Here is a 20,329-nt window from a genome sequence, read left to right as displayed (position 1 = left end):
ACAAATACTCCATAAGCCTTTGAAATTAATGGTGTAGGTATTAGAATATTACTTGTACCTGTAAGTAGTTGTCATGTCTGTATGTGACTAAAATAAAATTAATAAGAAAGATAAGTCCGCTTTGCTTTACGAAAATTTGGCAGCAGTTGTGGTCGACGAGTCTAGCTCACACAGTGGAGATGAGGACAAGGAGAAGGCATTTCTCTATTACTCCTATTACAATTCCCGTCATTTCAAGTTTGTGTGCTAAATTTTTCCCTGACGTTGGTGGAAACGGACTTCAACGAATTACTGTACAGAATATTCCTCTACTCTTACAGTTTTTGGGAGTTTCTGCTTCCAGTGATTTGAAATACACAACGCATGGCTTACTGTTTATATCAATGTTTACTTTGGGTGCTCGCTGATTGGCTAATTTTTGACAGATCGCTCAGCGTGACATCAGGAGGCGGCATTCAAAATTCAGTAGGACGCGTGCAGCCTCTCCTTCTCTCCCACCACAGAGAGAGAGCCTGCAACTCATTGTTTTTCTGTGAAATTTAATTGTAATTACATGGTAATAAAGTATTGTTATTTTATTAAACATGAATTGTATTTTGTTCCATTTCAGCAAATTGTGAGAGCAAGTGCTGATGAGAATGCTGTGACAGCTAAGCAGATTGAAAAGGTACAAATTCATATTATCAATGTGTGGTACATTTAATATTAAACAGTTATAAATTTTGAACTCAGAAGTCCAATGTAAGGTCATTGCAGATGAGTGTTGGCCTATGAAGGACTGTTTGAGAGGTCATTGAGTGATATTTTGATGAACTGAAAATTGTACTAAATATTGACTAAACCAGCCAACTGGTGTGTGTCACTTGCAGCAGCTATAGGTCTCGACAAATTTTGGTTGGATTCATGAACTTGTGCAACATTCATCTGGTGTTAGACAGAGTAAAATCTATTAAGTCTCACTCCTAGGGGTCAATGGGTTAAACCAACAGACGTTTATGACAACCAAGACTTTCTTCATATTCATTATTGAATGAGGGGGTCTTTTTCCTGTTAAACTAATCGTGATGTTGCATTAGGTAAATGGAAATTGCTTGCCAGCTACAGTATTTGCCTAGGATTCTTGGTCACCACCTTAGAGTACACTTACATGTTAATTAGTTTTTGCCTCCTATGTACACTATTTGTGAGGTTACAATCACATTTATTAACAAGACAAACAGCCCCAGCAATCAAACAATAGACAAAACTGACTTGACGGTTAACAATTGACTGACTGACATTTACTCTTTATAAAAGGTCGTAATTTTTGAAATAGTCTTCAATTGAAAGCAAAATGGCTAAAAAAGTGCCCTGCTGCCATAATTCAGTGGGGATACTGACACAGTTCCAAATTACCATTACTGTAGGTACTATTACTTTCTGGCAGTTCTCCAAACAATTCACTGACAAACAACATGCCTCTGCTCACAAGAATTTGCGCAAACATGGATAAAAATCTAGGCCATCAACAAGTGGTTATCCCCCATTTCATGGAGTTTTAGTTTGTATTACTAAACTGTATTGTTTTTTTTTTGTTATTGTTTTCATTGTGTTCTTGTAGGATCTGATGCGAACCATGCCCAACAATGCATGTTTTTCGTCACCAACCAGCACTGGTCTGACCCGACTCAGAAGAGTCCTTAGATCACTGGCGTGGTTGTACGCAGACATTGGTTACTGTCAGGGCATGGGGATGGTAAGAGATAAAAAAGTTATCTTCACTGACTTAACCAGAAATTAATAAAATAATAATAATAATATAAATCTTTATATCATTTGTGTTTGTGACGTCACATAGTGGACACAAAATGATGTAAAATCACAAAAAATGGAATATCTATACTTTTTCTGTATAGAACTGAAACTTTTTATAGGTCTTATAGTCATTACAAAATTCCATGAGATGGCCCACTGTGACGTTCCCATGGCAACACAATGGGCTCCAGGTCCTTTCCATCCAAAGGGTAAAGTCAGAGTTTCCCTCCCCAATAAGGGTTATTTGCTGTTGATGTTCATTCAGTGGATGTGAGCGAATATGGACATTACACAGCACAAGCACATGGAAGTCTGTTAGAATCTAGAGCAACAAAGAAGGCATTTTTCATTTCGGGATGGTAGAGGTCTGGTAACCAGTATGTTGCTATGTTGACATCATAATCACTCTCACAATGTATAGTTTTGGCAGCACATTAACCCTTCAGACTTAGTATTTGGAAAGATATTCCATATTTTGTGAGTTTACATAATTCTGTGTCCACTGTGTGATCTCACAAGACCTCTAATTTGCATAAAACAAAATCTTGAACAACTCGGCAACCAAGAGTGCTACCACAATAAAATAATGCCGTTCTTCATCATTTTGAAAGCTCTTTTGAACAAGCTAAAATTTTGTTTACTACTTTCACAACACATTAAGAGAAGAAGTCACATCACTGAAGACCATAAAATTTTCTCTGCATTTTTCTGCCGTATAGATTGTGGCGTCCTTGCTACTGTTTGTTGAAGAGGAAGATACATTCTGGTTGATGTGCACAGTTGTGGAGGATCTTGTACCCACATCTTATTACTCCAGTACTTTGATTGGTGTTCAGGTGAGATAGCATCATATTATATAGGTACTGATGTAATACCAGGATTTCTCCTTTTACTAAAAAATCATATCTTCACAGCGGGCAGTGAACATATCATTTTTTAATCTTTCACATGTGAGAATATAGGTGTCGTCATGGTAACGAACACGATTAGCCAATAAAACGCGAGCTTCCTCTTCATTGTACGATACTTTGGTGCTTTAATATAATTCTTCTCTACTATACTAACATTTTTATTGCAAAATTTTACATTATCATGCTTTGTTTTTCACAACTTTCATATCTTGTTTCATGTTACACAACATGCGAGTTTTAGCGGTTGGTGACCACATTTTCATCATTTCAAAAATGAGTAAAACAAGTTATTTTAAATCTAGACATTTCATCAATATCTATATAATAAACAGAACTTCGCAAACGAGTGAGAGATACTTTCAGCACGAGAAGATTAAATTGTTATCCCCAAGCGGTCATGTAATATCCTCTATTTATTATATAGACAGGAGCACCACTCGTAAAATTCATACGAAACTACATCCACGACCCGAGTGTATTTTCCATATCCTCATTTCCGGCCTTTGCATGGTTGTTTGTGCAAACAGTTAGTGAAAAATTGTGAGAGAGAAACAAGAAAATGCTATCACGAAGAATAAAACTTCATACAACTTAAAATTATTCAAGGAGCTCCTTGCAAGTAAAGAAGAAATGCGAAAATTGAAGAAATTCCTGCCACTGAGCTGCAAGAATTTGCAGTAACGTTTGTGCTCGTTGTAAGAAAGAAAAATGGTGAGTGCGGTGCGCTCACTCATGAGATATTGTCCTTGCCATTCGAACATAAAATTCATATCTTCTCGCCATCATGTAATATCCTGGATGTATATTCTGTCATTCAAGTTTTTTCGTTCCCTCCTAGGCTGATCAGAGAGTTTTGCGGCAGTTGATTGTGAGCTATCTTCCACCCATTGATGAACAGTTAAAAGAACATGACATTGAATTGTCACTCATCACACTTCACTGGTTCCTGACAGCATTTGCGAGTGTTGTGCACACTAAGGTAGGCGGGTGATATTACCACCTGACCTACATAATCGTTAACCCATTGACTCCTGAACTGTGCTCATTTGACGAATAAAATCGTCTGACATGAGAGAATAAAATCCGTTAAGTCCAATGGGTTCAATGGGACTTTTGTACCTTTTTAAACTGCGCAAAAATATTTGTACCCCACCATTGACGATTAAAATCGTCTGGCATTAGACAGAGTAAAATATATTAAGGACGGTGCCTACTAATTCAAAGTTATTTTTGCCCCGGTTTATGATTATGCGGGAAATGTAGATCTCAACAAGTGTTATTGAAATCGAAAAAGAAAACTGGGAGTAACCACCCATTTTTCAAAGATAATTCATGAAAAACATTTGTAAAAAGCTTTAAAATACAAAGCCGTGTATGGCGTCCTTTCTCAAATTGAAGCATAATTATCTCTGAGAGACTTACTTTCTCTCCATAAATTTAAATCGCGCAAAAATATCCCTGTATTGGTAAGCATCACTGATAGGAAATCCGAGTATTTCGAGATGCGCAGAAGGTATGCGCATTAACAATAGTAGGCACCGTCCTTAAGTCTTACTCCTCTGGCTCAATGGGTTCAAAATAAAAGAGAACAACAAGTAAGGTAGATGCTGTTAAAGGTAAATTGTACTTTTTCAGAGTTTTTGTTATTTGAATTGTTATTCCAAGCTTGTCTGATATTGAAGATTAGATGACCTGTTGCTCGCTATTATGTTTATGGATTTCTTCAAAGTATCAAGGTGGTTTGAAAAAAAATTGTTGTTTTCAGAAAATTCCATTATTACTGAGCTTTAGTTTTCTAGCACTAAAATTCAATGTTGTAAATATGGTTATGGTTGGATGTGTCAAGGACAGTTTTTCTTTGGTACTTTCAGATCCTGTTGAGAATCTGGGATATATTTTTTTACGAGGGTTCAGTGACGTTGTTTAGAGTTACGCTCGGAATGCTGAAAATGAAGGTAAAAGAGATCAATCTAATTACATGACTTTGAACTGTACACATACTGTACATGTAACCTGAGTTTTCAAGAGAGTTTTTACTTAAAGTTCATTTTACGTACTTGTATGATGTGGTAGCTACATGCATGCGATAAATACCTCTTACTAACCGAGTTCGAGGTCCGCACTGTAAGTCAGTTTTTTGCCGTTGATTTACAGTACGGACCGAGAAAACGAGGTTAGTAAGATATTAATCCGGTGCGCGGGCAAGAAAACTAGTCGAAGTCAAGCGGAAGGTTCAACTGTCACAAAGGTCGCCGTGTCAAAATCTGAAAAACTAAATCTTCTTGGCTGTTTGAAATTGCTTCCAGGATTCAAACAGTTTTACAAGTTTATGTAACAGCAACGACATGAAAAACTTGCTAGGTAATGTTTTAAATATTGAGTATAGTCTATCCTTGCGGTAGAGTGTTCGATGCGTTTCGCAGAGCGTAGTATATCTGAAGATTGAACTAATCAATAAGACACAACTTTCTGTGACTCTGAGTTTCACGCTTACTCGATCATCAGACAGACTTTCGTTCAGACAGACAGACTGTGATGATCGCGTAAGCGTGAAACTCTGAGTCACAGAAAAAGTTGTCTTATTGATTAGTTCAGTCTTCAGATATATATAGATAATGTTTTACCGACATTTTAAATTTAACGGGCTGTACAGCGTACCGTACTGTAGAATACGACCCGCTAATTTAGCCAATCATAACCCGCGTACTATCTGAGAGACAATAACAATCAGTACGTAGTAGTAAGTGTATGGTTCAACTGCATGTCAAATAATAAGGTTGGCAAACTTGGCCTGTTTAGTGGTGAGCATTATTATGAAATAAATGTTCATTTTACAAGGAATTTAGCTCTGCAAAATTAACATAGAGTTAAAATAGTAGTTAGATTAATTAGTAGTTGGTGGAGGTGCTCTAGCTTAAATATGAACACTGAATAATTACGAGGGCTGAATAAATAGGTTACAATGTGAATTCACATCAGTGTTGTATCACATCCGCAAACTCTCAGCTTTGCTTCGATTTTGTAAATGTTATACAACACTGCTGCTCATATTGTAAACTTTTTATTAGGTAGCAAGGGTAGCAACGGTAACAAAATACTAAGAGTAGGTTTTATTGACTGTTCTGGACTAAACAAAAAACAAATCACTTCTACCTTTTTTTACTGGAAGTAAATGAAGGAAGATATTTCTTTAAGCTTTTTTCATGAAGGTAACAGTGAAAACCGATTTTGTTTTCTGATAACATCAAAATAATTATCTAGGGTTTGATTTTTAGAAGTGAGCCTTTTGTATTCTCATCCCGCAATAAGGCCAATTGAATACACTCTTATTAGACTAATGCTTGTATTATATTGGGATTTCTAAAATTGCACATCTAGGGTCATGTAGCCTGCTCGTAGGCTAGTGCACACGTGACCCAATCATTGTGTTTTTGCTGACGGTCACTCTTAGGAATTATTAATGAGTTTACAATGTGCAGTAGTGATACAATCAACTCTCTCGTAAGCGAACACCATCGGGGAATTAGAAAAAGCGTTCGTTACTAGAGCTGTCCACTTGCCAGAATTATTCTCATAACGTGACACTACAAATACATGGACTCTAGCCTCTTCCAGGCTCCCAGATAGTCGGGAAAACGAAAACAACCATCTGGGAGCCTGGAAACAGGCTACATGGACTCTTGTTCATGTCAAACGAATGGACAGCTTGCTTTCCTGCGGACAAGAGGAGATATTTGACAAAACCGTCCCCATTGACATTCTGTTGCTTTGCCAAAGGTGATGGGTTTGTTTGAATTGCAAATTAAAGACAAATTTCATTGCCAAGGATCAATTATTATACGTAGGGTATCCGCTTAGGAAAGAGCGTAAACAAAAGAAAAATCCAATTTTAATTTTCAGAAGTGTCCGCGTCCGTTTACGAGAGAGTGTGCGCTTACGGGAATGTGTGAATACAGAGTTTAAAATAATGATTGTATCGCTTAGTGAGTGACTTAAAAATGATTTTTTGGCCTCATTAAAACTTTCCCTCCCTGGATTATTACTGAGTGATTTACTTGACGTCACTTTAAATGGCAGGAGGATATAATTCTAAAGCTGGACAATTCAGCACAGATCTTCAACACCCTTTCTGATATACCTAGTGATGTGAATGATGCAGAGCAACTTTTGGAGGTACGTTATGAGCTTATTGTGTACATATATTGGTGAAGGAGGGTTAAAGAAGAATATACATGTATTAGATTTGCTCAAGTGAGCAAAAAAATTAATGATTTTGATAAGGTTTGGGTTCCAGTTTATAACAAAATAAGCCAAACATACATGTATTTTCAAGAACCAAAGATATTTTAATGTGACCTACCAGGTTGGTTTTTTTTAAAATTGTGATTAAGGGTACAACTGTTAGCTCTTCAAAAAGGATTTGAGAGATTTCACAGTGGTTTTGCAGTGGAATAGTGGTTTTAAGGTTCTGTTCTGCCTAAGCTAGTCCCTGAGTATTGTTCAATATTTCAGCCTCAATGGGAATTAACATTCTTTACAGAAATTTTGTATGTTTCCTCCATTGAAGAATTTAAGTTAGAAATTTCTTCCTTACGTCAGGTTTAGGGGTACACTTTTTGACCTTCGCCTTGTCAAAAATATGATACGCGTGCTCCCTAAACCGGTTTGACCGGAGTGACTAGCCCAGAAAATGGGCTGCGGCGACTTAAAAGACTTAACACGATTTCTGCAGAGCCCCTTTTGCTTTCCCTTCTGGTGAGGTTTAGAGAGGAGCCCTCTGCTCCCGGGGTGACCACAGGCTTAAAGCTGGATATAATTTCACAGCTCGGCTTGAATTTTAAAAGGCCAGGATAGGCAGCATTTTGTGCTAGAAAGTCACAAAATAATATTTGTACGTTTGTTTTAACCTCATGATCAGATTAGGTGGGACAGGTTTAACGGGCCATTGACCAAGTCTAGCTACGTTTTTGAGCCACCGTCGGAAAACAGAAGTGAACATTTTGCATGCCAGGATAGTAGTCTCCCAGATTTCTTAAAAAAATAATCGTCTCCAATAGCTTATCTCCGGTTTCTGTCTGTGGTTTTAAAACGTATCATGAATTCAGGGTTTTCGTTTGAGGCCGGACATTTCGTTCGGTCGTTTCCCATTCCATGTACGGTACTTTGATGCCAATATTTGAGGGGTTGGTTGTACTTTTTATTATAATTTCTTTACTTACTTTTTATAGAGAATCAGAATAAACTCCAGCCTTGCCTGAGAAACTGATTCTTGGGTTTCAGAAACACTCGAAACAACGTGTCTGAGTGTTCTGTTTGAAAAATTCCCTTGGGGTGCATGCCCCTAGACTCCCCATTGGTAGCTCGCGCCTTCGGCACTCCCCACCAAAAAATGTCACGTCCGGTACTTTTAGAAATATGTCCGCTACTTTACAAAACTGTCAAACCCTGATCATGTTTCCTAGTGTGAAAGGCGGCAAATTGTTACATGTATTTATAACACCATGTTTGTCACAGGCGGCAAATAAGGCAGCAGCTTCATTAACAGATGTCATATTGGAAACGCATAGGAAGAAACACATGGCTTTCCTTATGGCTGACCTTGGGGTCTTGGTGGACAAAGGAAGTGCAAAGCAAATACCAAGAGATGTGAGTTTGAAAGCTTCTTGTATTCTTTTACGTTAACAATTACAATAACATTAAATGTCACACAGTTTAATGTCAGCCTACTGGTACTTGTTCCTGGTTTTAGGGTGACGTGAGGAACAGCTCACAGTTTGCCTTGTTCGAAATGGAACTCGTGTGAATAAACCATCGCAGTGAATCCACTTTATCTTTCTCAAAAGGGGCAAACTAGTGTCAGTGAAATGTGTGCGATGATATTCAGTTCTGTTTTTCATATACCGGCAAATAAAAAATAAATTTAGCAATAGAAGAGATTTCGCCTCGCGTTGAGGATGATGCTGGGGTGATTTGGAAACGGGATGTTGTAAAAGCCCTCAGGAAAGAACATTTGGCCATTAGTAAGTTCTGAATTCTTTCTTCAGGGAATAAGCTTTCAGTCTTAACTCATGTCACTGCAAGACAGTTTTATAAAACGCAGACAGCATCCTTGTTTTAGCTGTTGTTTTATTGTTAAATCGTCGTAAATTTTTATTTTCACAGCGGCTCCAAAAAAGGACTATCGCCCCACCAAGAACCTTCTTTGGTTTATTGTTTGGTGAGTCTTTTTCGTTCATCGGCTGCTTGTTGGGGGCCAAGAATCGGGAAAGGGAAAACCTTATGCTTATCTGTGCCCCTCATATATATTCTGTGGTAATGGAAGAGGTCTCTCAAGATTTACAATACAATTGCACGTGCGTTTTTAACTGTTGCTCGTTTCTTTTTCGTTGTCCGCGAACTTGCAACCTAGAACCATAGTTTCCTGGAAAACATGAAAGCACGACAGCAAAACTGTACTTTTTAGCGGTGTAACGATTCATAGTCCTTGTGATTCGATTCAATTTCAATTACTGGTTTCGATTTTCATTATTTCGATTCGACTATGCAAAATAGTAATGTTTTTTTAATTCTTACAACATGATACGCAACTGAATAGGGCTTCATATCCTTTGCAATGAAAAGTCCGATAGACTTCATTATCGCCGTTACCCTGTTGCCTGACCGCAGCAACTTATTCTTCATAACATCCTGAATTTTTAACTGTCCTGTTCCAGTACTGTACTGTACCCGGTGGAGTTTTTTACCGTCTTTGAGTCCAACACTTTTCATTAATGCTGTGTTGACGTTTTAAGAGTGCGCTCATGCTTGAAGTTGAACCGGCACAAAACTTGAAAGTTACTGACCAAACTTTGCAGATAGTTTTAGACTTGTCTGTTGTACCGTCTTTAGCCGGAAAACCGTAATATTTCCACACAGCGGATCTAAAAGGTGCAGATGGATTCGCAATCGCTGGATCATTCGTCGCCATGTTTAAGAACGTGACAATGAGCGTGTCGCACATGGTTTTCCTTATTTGAAAATTCTCGAGGGGTGGTGGAAGGGCAACAGTTTTACCAAGCAACACAAAATGGCGCACGAATGACTGCACGAACTGCAAACCTCCATTAGTTCTGGATTCTGATTTCACAATATAATAATTAACTGAGGGCACAGTGGGAAAGTATTACACGTACTACAGCTACTACACGTATACTATACGTACTACAGGCGCTACAGCTAGCTACTACACTTACTGCAGCTACTACACGTACTACGGGTACTACAGCTACTACGGGTACTACAGGTACTACACTTACTATAGCTACTGCACATACTCCGGGTACTACAGGTACTACAGCTACTACACATGCTACAGCTACTACATGTACTACGTCTACTACAGCTACTACTCGTATTTCGGCTACTACACCTACTACACTTACTACATGTACTATGTCTACTATAGCTTCTACACGTACTACAGCTACTACACGTTCTACGGCTACTACACGTACTACAGCTACTACAGCTACTACACGTACTACAGCTACTACAGCTTCTACACGTATTTCGGCTACTACAGGTACTACAGGTACTACAGGTACTACACGTATTTCGGCTACTGTACTACAGCTGCTACACGTACTACGGCTACTACACGAACTACAGGTACTACAGCTTCTACACGTACTACAGCTACTACAGCTTCTACACGTATTTCGGCTACTACACGTACTACAGGTACTACAGCTACTACACGTACTACAGGTACTACACGTATTTCGGCTACTACACGTACTACAGCTGCTACACGTACTACGGCTGCTACACTTACTACAGCTACTACAGCTTCTACAGGTACTACAGCTACTACACGTACTACAGTAGGAGCACCGTCGGCTTCCATTGATACCAGCCTCGTAGCTGAAGGAACTACCGACGTTAAATAAAGTTACTTTACCTTTTTACGTTTTACTACACGTATTACGGCTTCTAGAGGCAAATTACGTGGTCAACTCTTTGATGGGCGGACAACTATGTGATCAACAACTATTTGATGGGTGGACACCTATGTGATGAACAACTATATGATGGGTGGACAACTATGTGATGGCTTGACAACATATATGATGGGTGGACAACTATGTGACGGCTTGACATGAAGTTGTTCCCGAGAATTCGATTAATCGTTACAAAACTAGTACTTTTTTGTTAACTCAACACAGTTTGTGTTCGATTCTGCTCGTTTTTAGAAGTTGATCAAACTTACCGTGATGATTCTTGGAATAAGTTTATTCAACTTAACTTGCAATTTTATATTACGTCTTCGTTAGACGTTGCGTTCTGTATCTTAAAGCCCCTATTGTTTTAACAACTTCCGGCGTAGGGTGAACATGCAGTCAAAGTTACCCTTGAAACTCTTTCCAGTTGACCTCAGCTAAAACACAGTATCCTTTGAAGCGAGGGCTCCAGTGCGGTCAAAGAACCTGGAAGAGACTTTGTCCTTTATTTTTACTGTTCGAAAACTGTGCCAATTAAGAGGGAGCCCAGTTTGCACGCAGCCATATTGCACAAAGCTCTCTTCGTAGCTCATCTTTGGGGAGTCGGGCTGGCGCAGTTGTTATTGTTTGCGGCTCCCACCCCTGCAGTTGTATGTGTTCTGAGTTTCATTGGATCTCGACCTGACTCTAGGGTTTTTCTCCTAGTGTTTCGGTTTTTCCTCTCCCTCATCGTAATCGACTCCCAGCTAATGACATCTGGCTGTGGAGCTGTGTTCCTCAAACTTTTCCGAAAACCACTTACCGCGAAACCACTTACTGCGAAAAGATTAAACAATAGTCGCATAGAATGTGTGATGCACAGGCTACCGTGTTTTAAGCTAATTAGCCAAAAGAAAGAAAAGTGTTACGTTGCGGGGTAATTTCAATCGCTGACCTAGGCTGGTTGGAGTTGAAACAGTTTTGTCTTCGTAGTCGGTTCATTTGAGTCCTTTTCATTTTGCCTGTGTCCTCAGGAACATGTCTTCTCAACATACTTTTTTTCTTTGGGGGGGAGGAGGGGGAAGGTGAGAAGACACTTCATTATATCCAACACCACTACGTGCAGCAGGAGTGGAGCTCATTTTTGTTATCGTTGACAACCATTATTGTTTGAAATTTCCGAAACTGCGCAGAAGAGGCGGAAGTCCATGGTTTGGGGACTTCCTGCTTTGACACCAGCCTGGGTGATGAACAAAAAAAATGCAATCTTTCGGGGATGGTAAGGATGTAACACATCACTAAAACGCCTCTAAACCAGCCGTTAGTGAAAAGATAATTCTTTTCTTCTCCTAGGAAAGGGTGGCGTGTCTTTGCAAAAAGCAAAAAACATAAGGCAAACAGGTTGGTACTTTAATTTCCTTTGTTGCTTAAATCGCCCTGATCGGTTTATCACAAAAGACGCAGTCAATCACAATCAGTTAATCAGAAAGCGAGGCAAATCTTCACGCAACGTACACATACATACATACCAGTACAAACCTAATTGACTGCTCCACATAGAGGCTTGTCAGGGCCAGTGACACACAACAGTAGAACAGAACAGCAACTTAAGCGAAACTATGATCATCGCAGTTATGAACGGATTTTAAGCGTAGAGAAGCCTGAAAAATTCAGTACTTCAACGGGATTTGAACCTGTGACCTTGATACCTGTTTGAGGAGTGTGCATCGCGATCGCATAGAGTAGTAAAGTGACGTCACAAAAACTAAATTTATGAAAGTATGGGATTTACTGAAATATTGAGAAAGTACATGATGAAAAATGGCCACTTGCCAATAATCAGCATCTTATTGCATCTTGGGGGTGAGATATTGGCCCTTTCATCCTTCATGGACTCAATACAAATCCTTGTAATTTTGTCTTTGCTTTGAACGGTTTACAGCAAAGGTAAAATTACAAGGATTTATTTGGAGTCACTGAAGCATAAAAAGCCAATATCTCGCATCCAAATTGCAATAAGTTGCTGATTTTTGGCAAGTGGCCATTGTTCTTTTTGTACTTTCTGAAGATCTTAATGAATCCCATAATTTCAAAATTTTAAATATTTGTGACGTCACACTTTACCACTCCATTGTGGCAGCTTTAAGTCCTGGAGCAGCCTGGATTTTCTCAGAGTGACACTTCTTCTCAACTGGCTTAGTGGTTTAGTAAATTGCCCTTTTTTCGCTACGACGAAAATCGTCACATCTCCCTTGACAGTTCCAAAATATGAATTTTGTATATCTTCCATGATACTTTCATATCTTACGCGATACACATTATACGAATGATGGGGTTATTTTCTAAAGAAGCTTTGGTGCTGCGTGGGTCACGAGTGAAACGCGTAAGGTAACTTAACCCACCGTGGCAGAGCGAAGGGAAAATACTGGTGACGTCAGATCATAAGTTTTTTCTTACGGTGACTAATTTGCACGTTATACGAACCTCCAAGTTGCCTTGAAAGCACAGTGGCTGAGAAGTGTGCAGCACAATCTTACAGTCACGGTTTCGAGTCCCTTTCAAGTCTGTATTTTTGTTTAGTTTTCTCTGGAACTGCAGTAAGTGCTTTCCTCCATCTTTCACTTAGAAGGTCAATTGGAATCATCACTTTGAATATTTAAGCCAGTCACAAAATCAAATCAGTGGCAATTCCCAGCCATGTTTGTCTGTGTTAAACACAACAGACAAATGGATGCTGTGTATAACAATTTTTCTCATTGTCATTACCAGAGCTTGTTGCTGATTTAAGGGAAGCAATACTCCAGATCGCCAGACATTTTGATGCTGTAGACCCCAAAAAGGTAAGTGGCTTAAAAATGGCACATGCTCTCATGAGTGCTGATCGAAAAATACCCGATCACTTTGTGGAGGAAAAAAAAAACAATCCAAATTATATCAACAGACGGTACTTAAAGGGAACCTTCACTTCAACCAAAAAGAATAACTTTAAATCACAGGAAATAACTGTTACAGTCAAGTCATTCTAAAATATTTTCACAGAAAGCGTTTGTATCCAAAAGAAATAAGTTTTAAAATCACCGAGTTTTGTTTTCAAACTTTGCGGGGCCGCCATCTTGAATAATTGTGACGTATTACGGTTGCCCTATTGTCATTAGACAAAAGCCCTTTGTGTCAGAACAATAGGTTGACCGCTACACGTCACAATTATTCAAGATGGCGACGCCCGCGAAATTTGAAAGTGAAATAATTTGTTTGTGAACATAATTTCCTACGTTTTTAACTTATTCTGTAGTAAGAGTGGAGGTTCCCTTTAATCTCTGATCAGGTCTTCTATTCGAGGCAGAACATCGGTGGAACAGGATTTTGTGAAAATACTCGCCTTCTACCAATGTGCCCTGGGTCGATTCTTGATCTGGACAGCTTATGTGCGTTTAGTTAGTTGTTTCTCTGTTCTGCGCGGCGGCTTTCCGCTCATAAAGCAAACCAACCTTTATTGTACCTTCCGGATACATAGATCAGGTCCAGTAATGGCAGGGTTGTATTATAAGGGAGGATAACACTATCAAAAGGAGGATCAAAGAGGCTATAATGATCAAGGTCACACACCCTTCCCTCGACAGGTACAAAGGGTTGGAACTTTCGGACATCTATGGTGCCGTGCTATTATCACATGACCGCCCTTTGGTCATGTGACTACTATGTAACCACTCACCACTATTCAAAGCAATCAAGGTTGAGCAATTCAACCGAAGTATTTTTCAATCGAGTGGTTAAATTTTTTTTTTACGTGTTGACTTTTTAGCCTGTTTATTAGAAACCAACATTTCGTTTTCCTTGTTAATGAGAAAGTACTTGTAAACTTTAGGCTTTTGATAAAGCGGCTATTTGTAATTTCCTGAGCTCTTCCAAACCTGATCGCCGGCTGATCCATATTGCACTCGGACAGAACTGTGACCTTTGACCATTGACTGCTGTTCGATGGCCATTGTAATGGTATTTTACAATGGTGAGGTTGAGAAATGGGACATCAGGTTGGAGCGATTTCGATTGCATATCGCAAAATGTCAGAGCCTTTAAATTAAATTAAGTAGTGACCCCGTTTCACTTACATCTGTTTATTGCAAAGTGGCTGTTGTTTTCCTTTCACGTTGTACATGAGAGATTACTTAGAAATTAAATGAACTGTTTGTAGGATATGTCACAAGGAAGCCTCGTGACATATGACCTTCGTGACCGCATCCAGTTGCTGCTTGCTACCCTTCGCAGCATTCGGACGTTGTTGATCTTGCTGACATAGGAAATTGTACTCATCAGTTGTAAGTCGAGGCCAACGAGAAAAACTCAAGACACGTTAAAGCTGACTTACCTACCTATTCCATGCAATCACAGTGAATCGGCACTAGAATAACGTTGAAAATGTTTGTACGATTTATTGTCAATTTTTTTACACTGGAGTTCTTGTTGTCCGGGGTCTCAGTGTCTAAGGATGTGAGAGGGATAAAGAGGGGTAACATAACATAAATTCTTGTGCTTGCATTGAAGAGCAAACACTAGAACGATAGCTTGTAAAATCTCTTTTGCTTGTCTTTCGCCAATCTACCTCAACGCAATGCAGAAATTATACTTTTTTCTTTCACATGTCTTCCATTGATATGGTTCATTTTCATACTTCCGTCCAAGTTTCGGTGTGCGTCTTTAAAGGGTGAATTTATCAGTGACTGACCAGGTCCTACTTGGAAAGAAATAGGACTTGCTCCCAAAAGGAGTCGAACCTATCTCCATCTCCTTCTTTTTACTAGTTAAAATATTAAATTAGTCTAGGTTACGATCGTACTTTCATGCTGCGAGGACTAAAATATTGAAAGACATTTTCACAATTATTTTAAAGGAGATGGCGAATTTTAATTGGGTTTTGAATTAATCAATAATGACTCTGTTTTACTCGGTAAAGAAATCCGTGTGCTCCGAGTACGAGCAGACGTTCCGATGACTAGATCGGATACTATGCCTTTGAGCTACAGGAGACTTCAGTACGAGAGCTTGGAAGTTAAACTAGATTAGGTTTGGATTACTGTTGGGATTAAAATGTCGTAATTGCAATATTGGTAAATGAGGCCCGATTCACACGGTACCGGACCAATTTTCTACCGGTTGAAAAATTTGACCGGCCATTTTGTTTGCACGGAACCGTGGGATATTTTCGCTCCGTCCACACGGAAGTGACGAACCGGATTGAAGTTTAACCTTTGTCAGTGGTTTTACCATCTGTTCTTGCGGAGAGCGCTACTTTACGAAATTCAAAATGGCGTCCAGAAAGAGAAAGGCTAACGATAGTTACTACTCATCCATGCGTGAGTTACTACGCATCCATGCAACCACGCCTTTGCCGTGCAAAAAGTTAGACGGTTAAGGTGTTCGCAGCGCGCTGGTTAAATTTTCGACCGTACTGGCTAAAAATTCGTCCCCGATTTGGGCGTTTAAATTTTTGAACGGCGAGGCGTCTAAATCTTCGTACGTTTAGCGTGGTTCCGTGTGAAGGGAACCCTAAAGTGCACGAATTTTCAACCGGTAGAAAATTCGTCCGGTACCGTGTGAATCGGGCCTGAGATGCTAAATGTTTTTGTGTCGTCAGGGTTTGGAAATTGATTACTCAATGGAGAGCCATGCCAAAGACCACGAAAGATTCATCAATGTTGCAAGGTAAAAAAGAAACCCATTTCAGTTTTACAGCTTTTGTTTTTGAGACAGCAGGGTTCAGTGGTTTGCGCGTTGGTTTTTGCGAGCGCTTGAGCAGGTTAATCTGCATGGATTGTGATATAAGGGCTGAAGAGTTGGCTCAGTGGAAAGTGTCATTTAGATGGGCATCAGCTTAACAAGGAAAGGGTTAACCTTCCGCGCCCTCGAGATGTGGGAGTGTGCGTTTGTTCATGTTCATGTTAGATGCATTCGCGCTCTACACCTACAGTCTCAGTCACAAATGTTGTAACGCCGACGGAAATTTTTCCCTCCTCCCCTTTCAATGTTGATGTTTATGGGTTCCAATGCAAGAACTTTCCAGTAAACGCAACATTAGAACGACAAACGCAACATTGAAGGGAGGGAGGGAGGAGGAGTGCGTTATCAATAGCTTGGATGCGAGTTACGTGCTTTTCAAGAAAGTGTTACAACTATTTATGACCGAGGTTGTAGATGTACCAATTTGGACTTTGCACTGTTGGGTTGACCTTTCCGGTTTTTGTTCGGGTCTTTAGGAATCGGCGGCGAAGAGCCAAAGCATTGTTGGATTTTGAACGACATGACGATGACGAACTGGGATTTCGGAAAAATGATATCGTTACGGTATGTTGTCATACGCTCAGTCAAAAGAGCTGGGTGTTGCCGAGAGTTCCAAACTCCCCTCTCATTTTTCCTTTCATTCTCTTTCCCATTCGCTGACTCTCGTCGACTCTTGTGTGCTCTTATCAAAACTTGTTTAATAATTGTTCTACAAGAGAAACAGACTTTGCTCACTGATAGACCAATTAACGATAAGTGTGCTATTAGCATTCAGTGTTCGTAAATATGCATGTCTAGTTTTAAGATGCTCGTAAGGGTTTGAAGTTGAATGCTCGCGTATAATCACCAGCCCAGTCAAAATAGTTTTGAGTAGCAGGCAAGATGGCTTGACTAGTAGGCATCTGGCCTTTGCCTGGTAGGTTTATCCGGGGCATGCTCTTCTGAAATAGTTTGAAAACTTCGGCTTCAAATGGTTGTATCGGGTACATTTTAAGGGGAAACTCAACCCCTCTTGTTGAGCTTGCAGATTTTTTCCCCTTTTTCTTTTTTTCTCAGTTTCCAGTTATTTTCCACCGGTAGCTTTATTCAGAAAGTTTGAACATGCTTGTAGTTGTTTGATATAAACGCGACCACTGTCGATAATCAGGATCGTGACGAGGTATATCTTTTCGTAACTGATCCCATATTTTTACCCAAACTTTTGATCCCTGATCCCAAAAACGATGAGGATTTTGATCCCTGATTCCATGAAAAATACTGCTGATCCCGATCCCACGCGTTGTGATACCATGCAGATCCCAGGGCTGTGATCCCTGATCCCGGCCCTTTTCAGGCCTTTGATCCCTGATCCCTTAGAACTCGTTACGACCCCGCGATAATGGTAAGTTAATAGTAAAAATAATGCAAACAAAGTCCGTATGAATTCGACAATTATAATCAAACTCTTCAAATCCTTAGAAATACATTGTATCAATGCAAAACTATAGGTTTCTAAGTCGACATACCTGATATCTTAGGAAAGAATTTAGAAATTTTCGGAGAAGAAATGGAATCGTTTAGGCGCCATCTTGCTTATAACTGCAAGAGCTTTGACTGCTGACCATTCATGTGGCTCATTTTCCCACGGTGGCAAAATTGCCACCTGCCGGCACATTTTGAGTGGGCTGTAAAGCCTTGTTTACAAGCAGGTAGGGTAACCCTAGTGGTAGGGTTACCCTAACACTCGGGTAACCCTATCTGAGTGCTAGGGTTACACTAGCGCTAGGGTTATCCTAGCTGCCTTGTAAACGCTCTGCTAGGGACCACTCGCCTACCCAGGACAACTTTTGAGCGGTTTCCATTGTGTTTGCGTTACTGGCGGTTACCAAGCACGCAAAGTTGTCCCGGGTGGTAGGGTAACCCTACCTGTGAAATTTTGCTTGTAAATCCGGGCTATATTTGACACTCCTGCTAGGGTAACCCTAGCAGTAGGGTTACCCTACCTGCTTGTAAACAGGGCCTAAGCCACACACGCAATGCGTCTCTCAGTTGATGTGCCAAAACTGGTGACCGGAATTTATAATGTGACCGAAAACTCCGAAAATAAATTTGGTTCCAGTAGATGTGGTGAGTCTTCAAAAAACTGGGTGTATTTAATGATGCTGTGTTTTTTCCTTAGATAATATCGCAAAAGGACGAGCACTGTTGGGTTGGTGAACTGAACGGATTGAGAGGTAAGCAAATTTTTGGTGCGTATTGTGACTTATCATTTGTGTAATAAACTGCTTTTCGACATGTCGAATTAAGCAAAAATCTGCATGAAGACGGTGAAAACTAATGAAGATTTTTTACTCACTTTAGGCTGGTTCCCTGCTAAATTTGTGGAGATTTTGGATGAAAGAAGCAAAGAGGTTTGACAATCGGCTTTTAACATTCGTGGATGATTACAAACAGGCCATCATTTGCGATATTTGTATTATCTTCTGTTCTGTAATACTCCATTGCTGACGGTTTTGTTCATTGCGAAGAGCCTGGCTTAAGTGTGATAATCTTTTTGTTTTTTGGTTGTTAGTATTCCACTGCTGGAGATGATGCTGTTTCCGAAACCGTCACAGATCTTGTTAGAGGCGGGTAAGTGAGACACAGAGGGTTACATTGCTGTGTAATAAAGCAGTGGTGATATAGTGATGGAGATCATCGCATTCAGTTGTCTCAAATGGCCATGTTCCAAGGAAACATGGAACCGGAAGAGAACAGAAAAATCCTGGGGTCGTTACGTTGTTGGCACGTGTTTGGTTTAGAAGAAATTAGACAGCAGTGCGCACTGCATGATGGGGAATTTACTGAGTGCTTATGTGCTTTTAGACATCTGTCAGGTCATCTCTACTTTTGAATACATGGGGTGGCACAACCCTTTCGGTCCTCCATGCAATACTTTGGGTGTGCCTTTGCAACGGTCATAAAAGTTATGGTGCTGGATGGCATGAGCTGATTCTAGGTTTTACACGTCATGTTTCAGAATATGCCCAGCTCTAAAGTCGATATTTTTGCATGGCATGAGAAAGCCATCCATCTTGGGTGGACCGTGTCATCCATGGTTGTTTTTGGAAGAGGTGAGTTCATGTAGTCATGTCTCTTTATACCAGTTTTCTGACAGGACTCCAACGCTTTATGGCTACAATTTTAATATTGTTTTGCAGTGAGGTCTTCCTTGAGAATTGTGAGGCAGGGTAAACAAGATCAAGCGAGCCTTAGATCTAGAGATAGGACGCAGATCTAGAGACGTCTTCTCCATGTTCTTTTAAATGGAACCGGAAAATTTTTGCATCTTTAACGCATCTGTCCTACGCTTAACGAAATCTGTCCTTTTCGGGTGGCCTCAATTCGGCCTGTTTGGCAACCGAACAGTTGTTGCTCTATAAGCAAATTGAAGTACTAGGATTACTGCGATTTACGGCCCTCACCTCAACTGTGACTGTCGTTGGTACCAGAAACACTTAATAAAAACACGTTCATCTAATCATTTTGTTCACTTGCAGGCCAGCCAACGAGAAGTTGACCGGGATTTTCAGTCGGTGTATTCTCGGCTGGTATTGTGCAAGACGTTCAGGTTAGTGTACCAGTTCCTTGCAGCGATTAAAAGGTTTCAGTTCAAATAAGGAAGACTACGAAGCCTCATCTGAAAAACTGACTGGCGTTACTGTATCACTCTGTAATTATTGAAAGTGTTTTAATACGACAGTTGCGTCACTTGAGTTCCCCAAGAATAAAGAAATGTGATGTTTTTCACACACAAGGGTACTTAGTATCCCTTGAAAAACATCGTGATTTGTCCGTTGACCAGTTAGCAATCGGTAGTGTACTTCGCTAAGGGTAATTCTGTTTTGTTTCTTCGGCAGATTGGATGAAGAT

General features: G+C 39.9%; 1 protein-coding gene across 6 annotated transcripts in view; it reads left to right on the top strand.

The window, feature by feature from the left end:
• The window catches only part of LOC138060689 (small G protein signaling modulator 3-like), a 57,666-nt gene that overhangs the window by 21,478 nt on the left and 15,859 nt on the right, over window positions 1-20,329 (top strand). For all 6 annotated transcript variants that reach the window (XM_068906540.1, XM_068906539.1, XM_068906537.1 and 3 more), the window contains exons 7-24: window positions 611-667; window positions 1,601-1,735; window positions 2,514-2,630; window positions 3,544-3,684; window positions 4,577-4,660; window positions 6,783-6,878; window positions 8,220-8,351; window positions 8,868-8,922; window positions 12,017-12,064; window positions 13,433-13,503; window positions 16,296-16,363; window positions 16,915-17,002; window positions 18,597-18,651; window positions 18,779-18,828; window positions 18,990-19,048; window positions 19,437-19,530; window positions 19,957-20,027; window positions 20,317-20,329. The exon at window positions 20,317-20,329 is cut by the window's right edge and continues 36 nt beyond it. In XM_068906540.1, the coding sequence (XP_068762641.1) occupies window positions 611-667; window positions 1,601-1,735; window positions 2,514-2,630; window positions 3,544-3,684; window positions 4,577-4,660; window positions 6,783-6,878; window positions 8,220-8,351; window positions 8,868-8,922; window positions 12,017-12,064; window positions 13,433-13,503; window positions 16,296-16,363; window positions 16,915-17,002; window positions 18,597-18,651; window positions 18,779-18,828; window positions 18,990-19,048; window positions 19,437-19,530; window positions 19,957-20,027; window positions 20,317-20,329 (1,434 nt within the window). The remainder of the gene's footprint in view (window positions 1-610; window positions 668-1,600; window positions 1,736-2,513; window positions 2,631-3,543; window positions 3,685-4,576; window positions 4,661-6,782; window positions 6,879-8,219; window positions 8,352-8,867; window positions 8,923-12,016; window positions 12,065-13,432; window positions 13,504-16,295; window positions 16,364-16,914; window positions 17,003-18,596; window positions 18,652-18,778; window positions 18,829-18,989; window positions 19,049-19,436; window positions 19,531-19,956; window positions 20,028-20,316) is intronic.

This window comes from Montipora capricornis, chromosome 8, assembly GCF_036669925.1.
Source record: "Montipora capricornis isolate CH-2021 chromosome 8, ASM3666992v2, whole genome shotgun sequence".
In the NCBI taxonomy this organism is placed as follows: domain Eukaryota; kingdom Metazoa; phylum Cnidaria; class Anthozoa; order Scleractinia; family Acroporidae; genus Montipora; species Montipora capricornis.
This window is presented reverse-complemented; position numbering and strand designations above follow the sequence as displayed.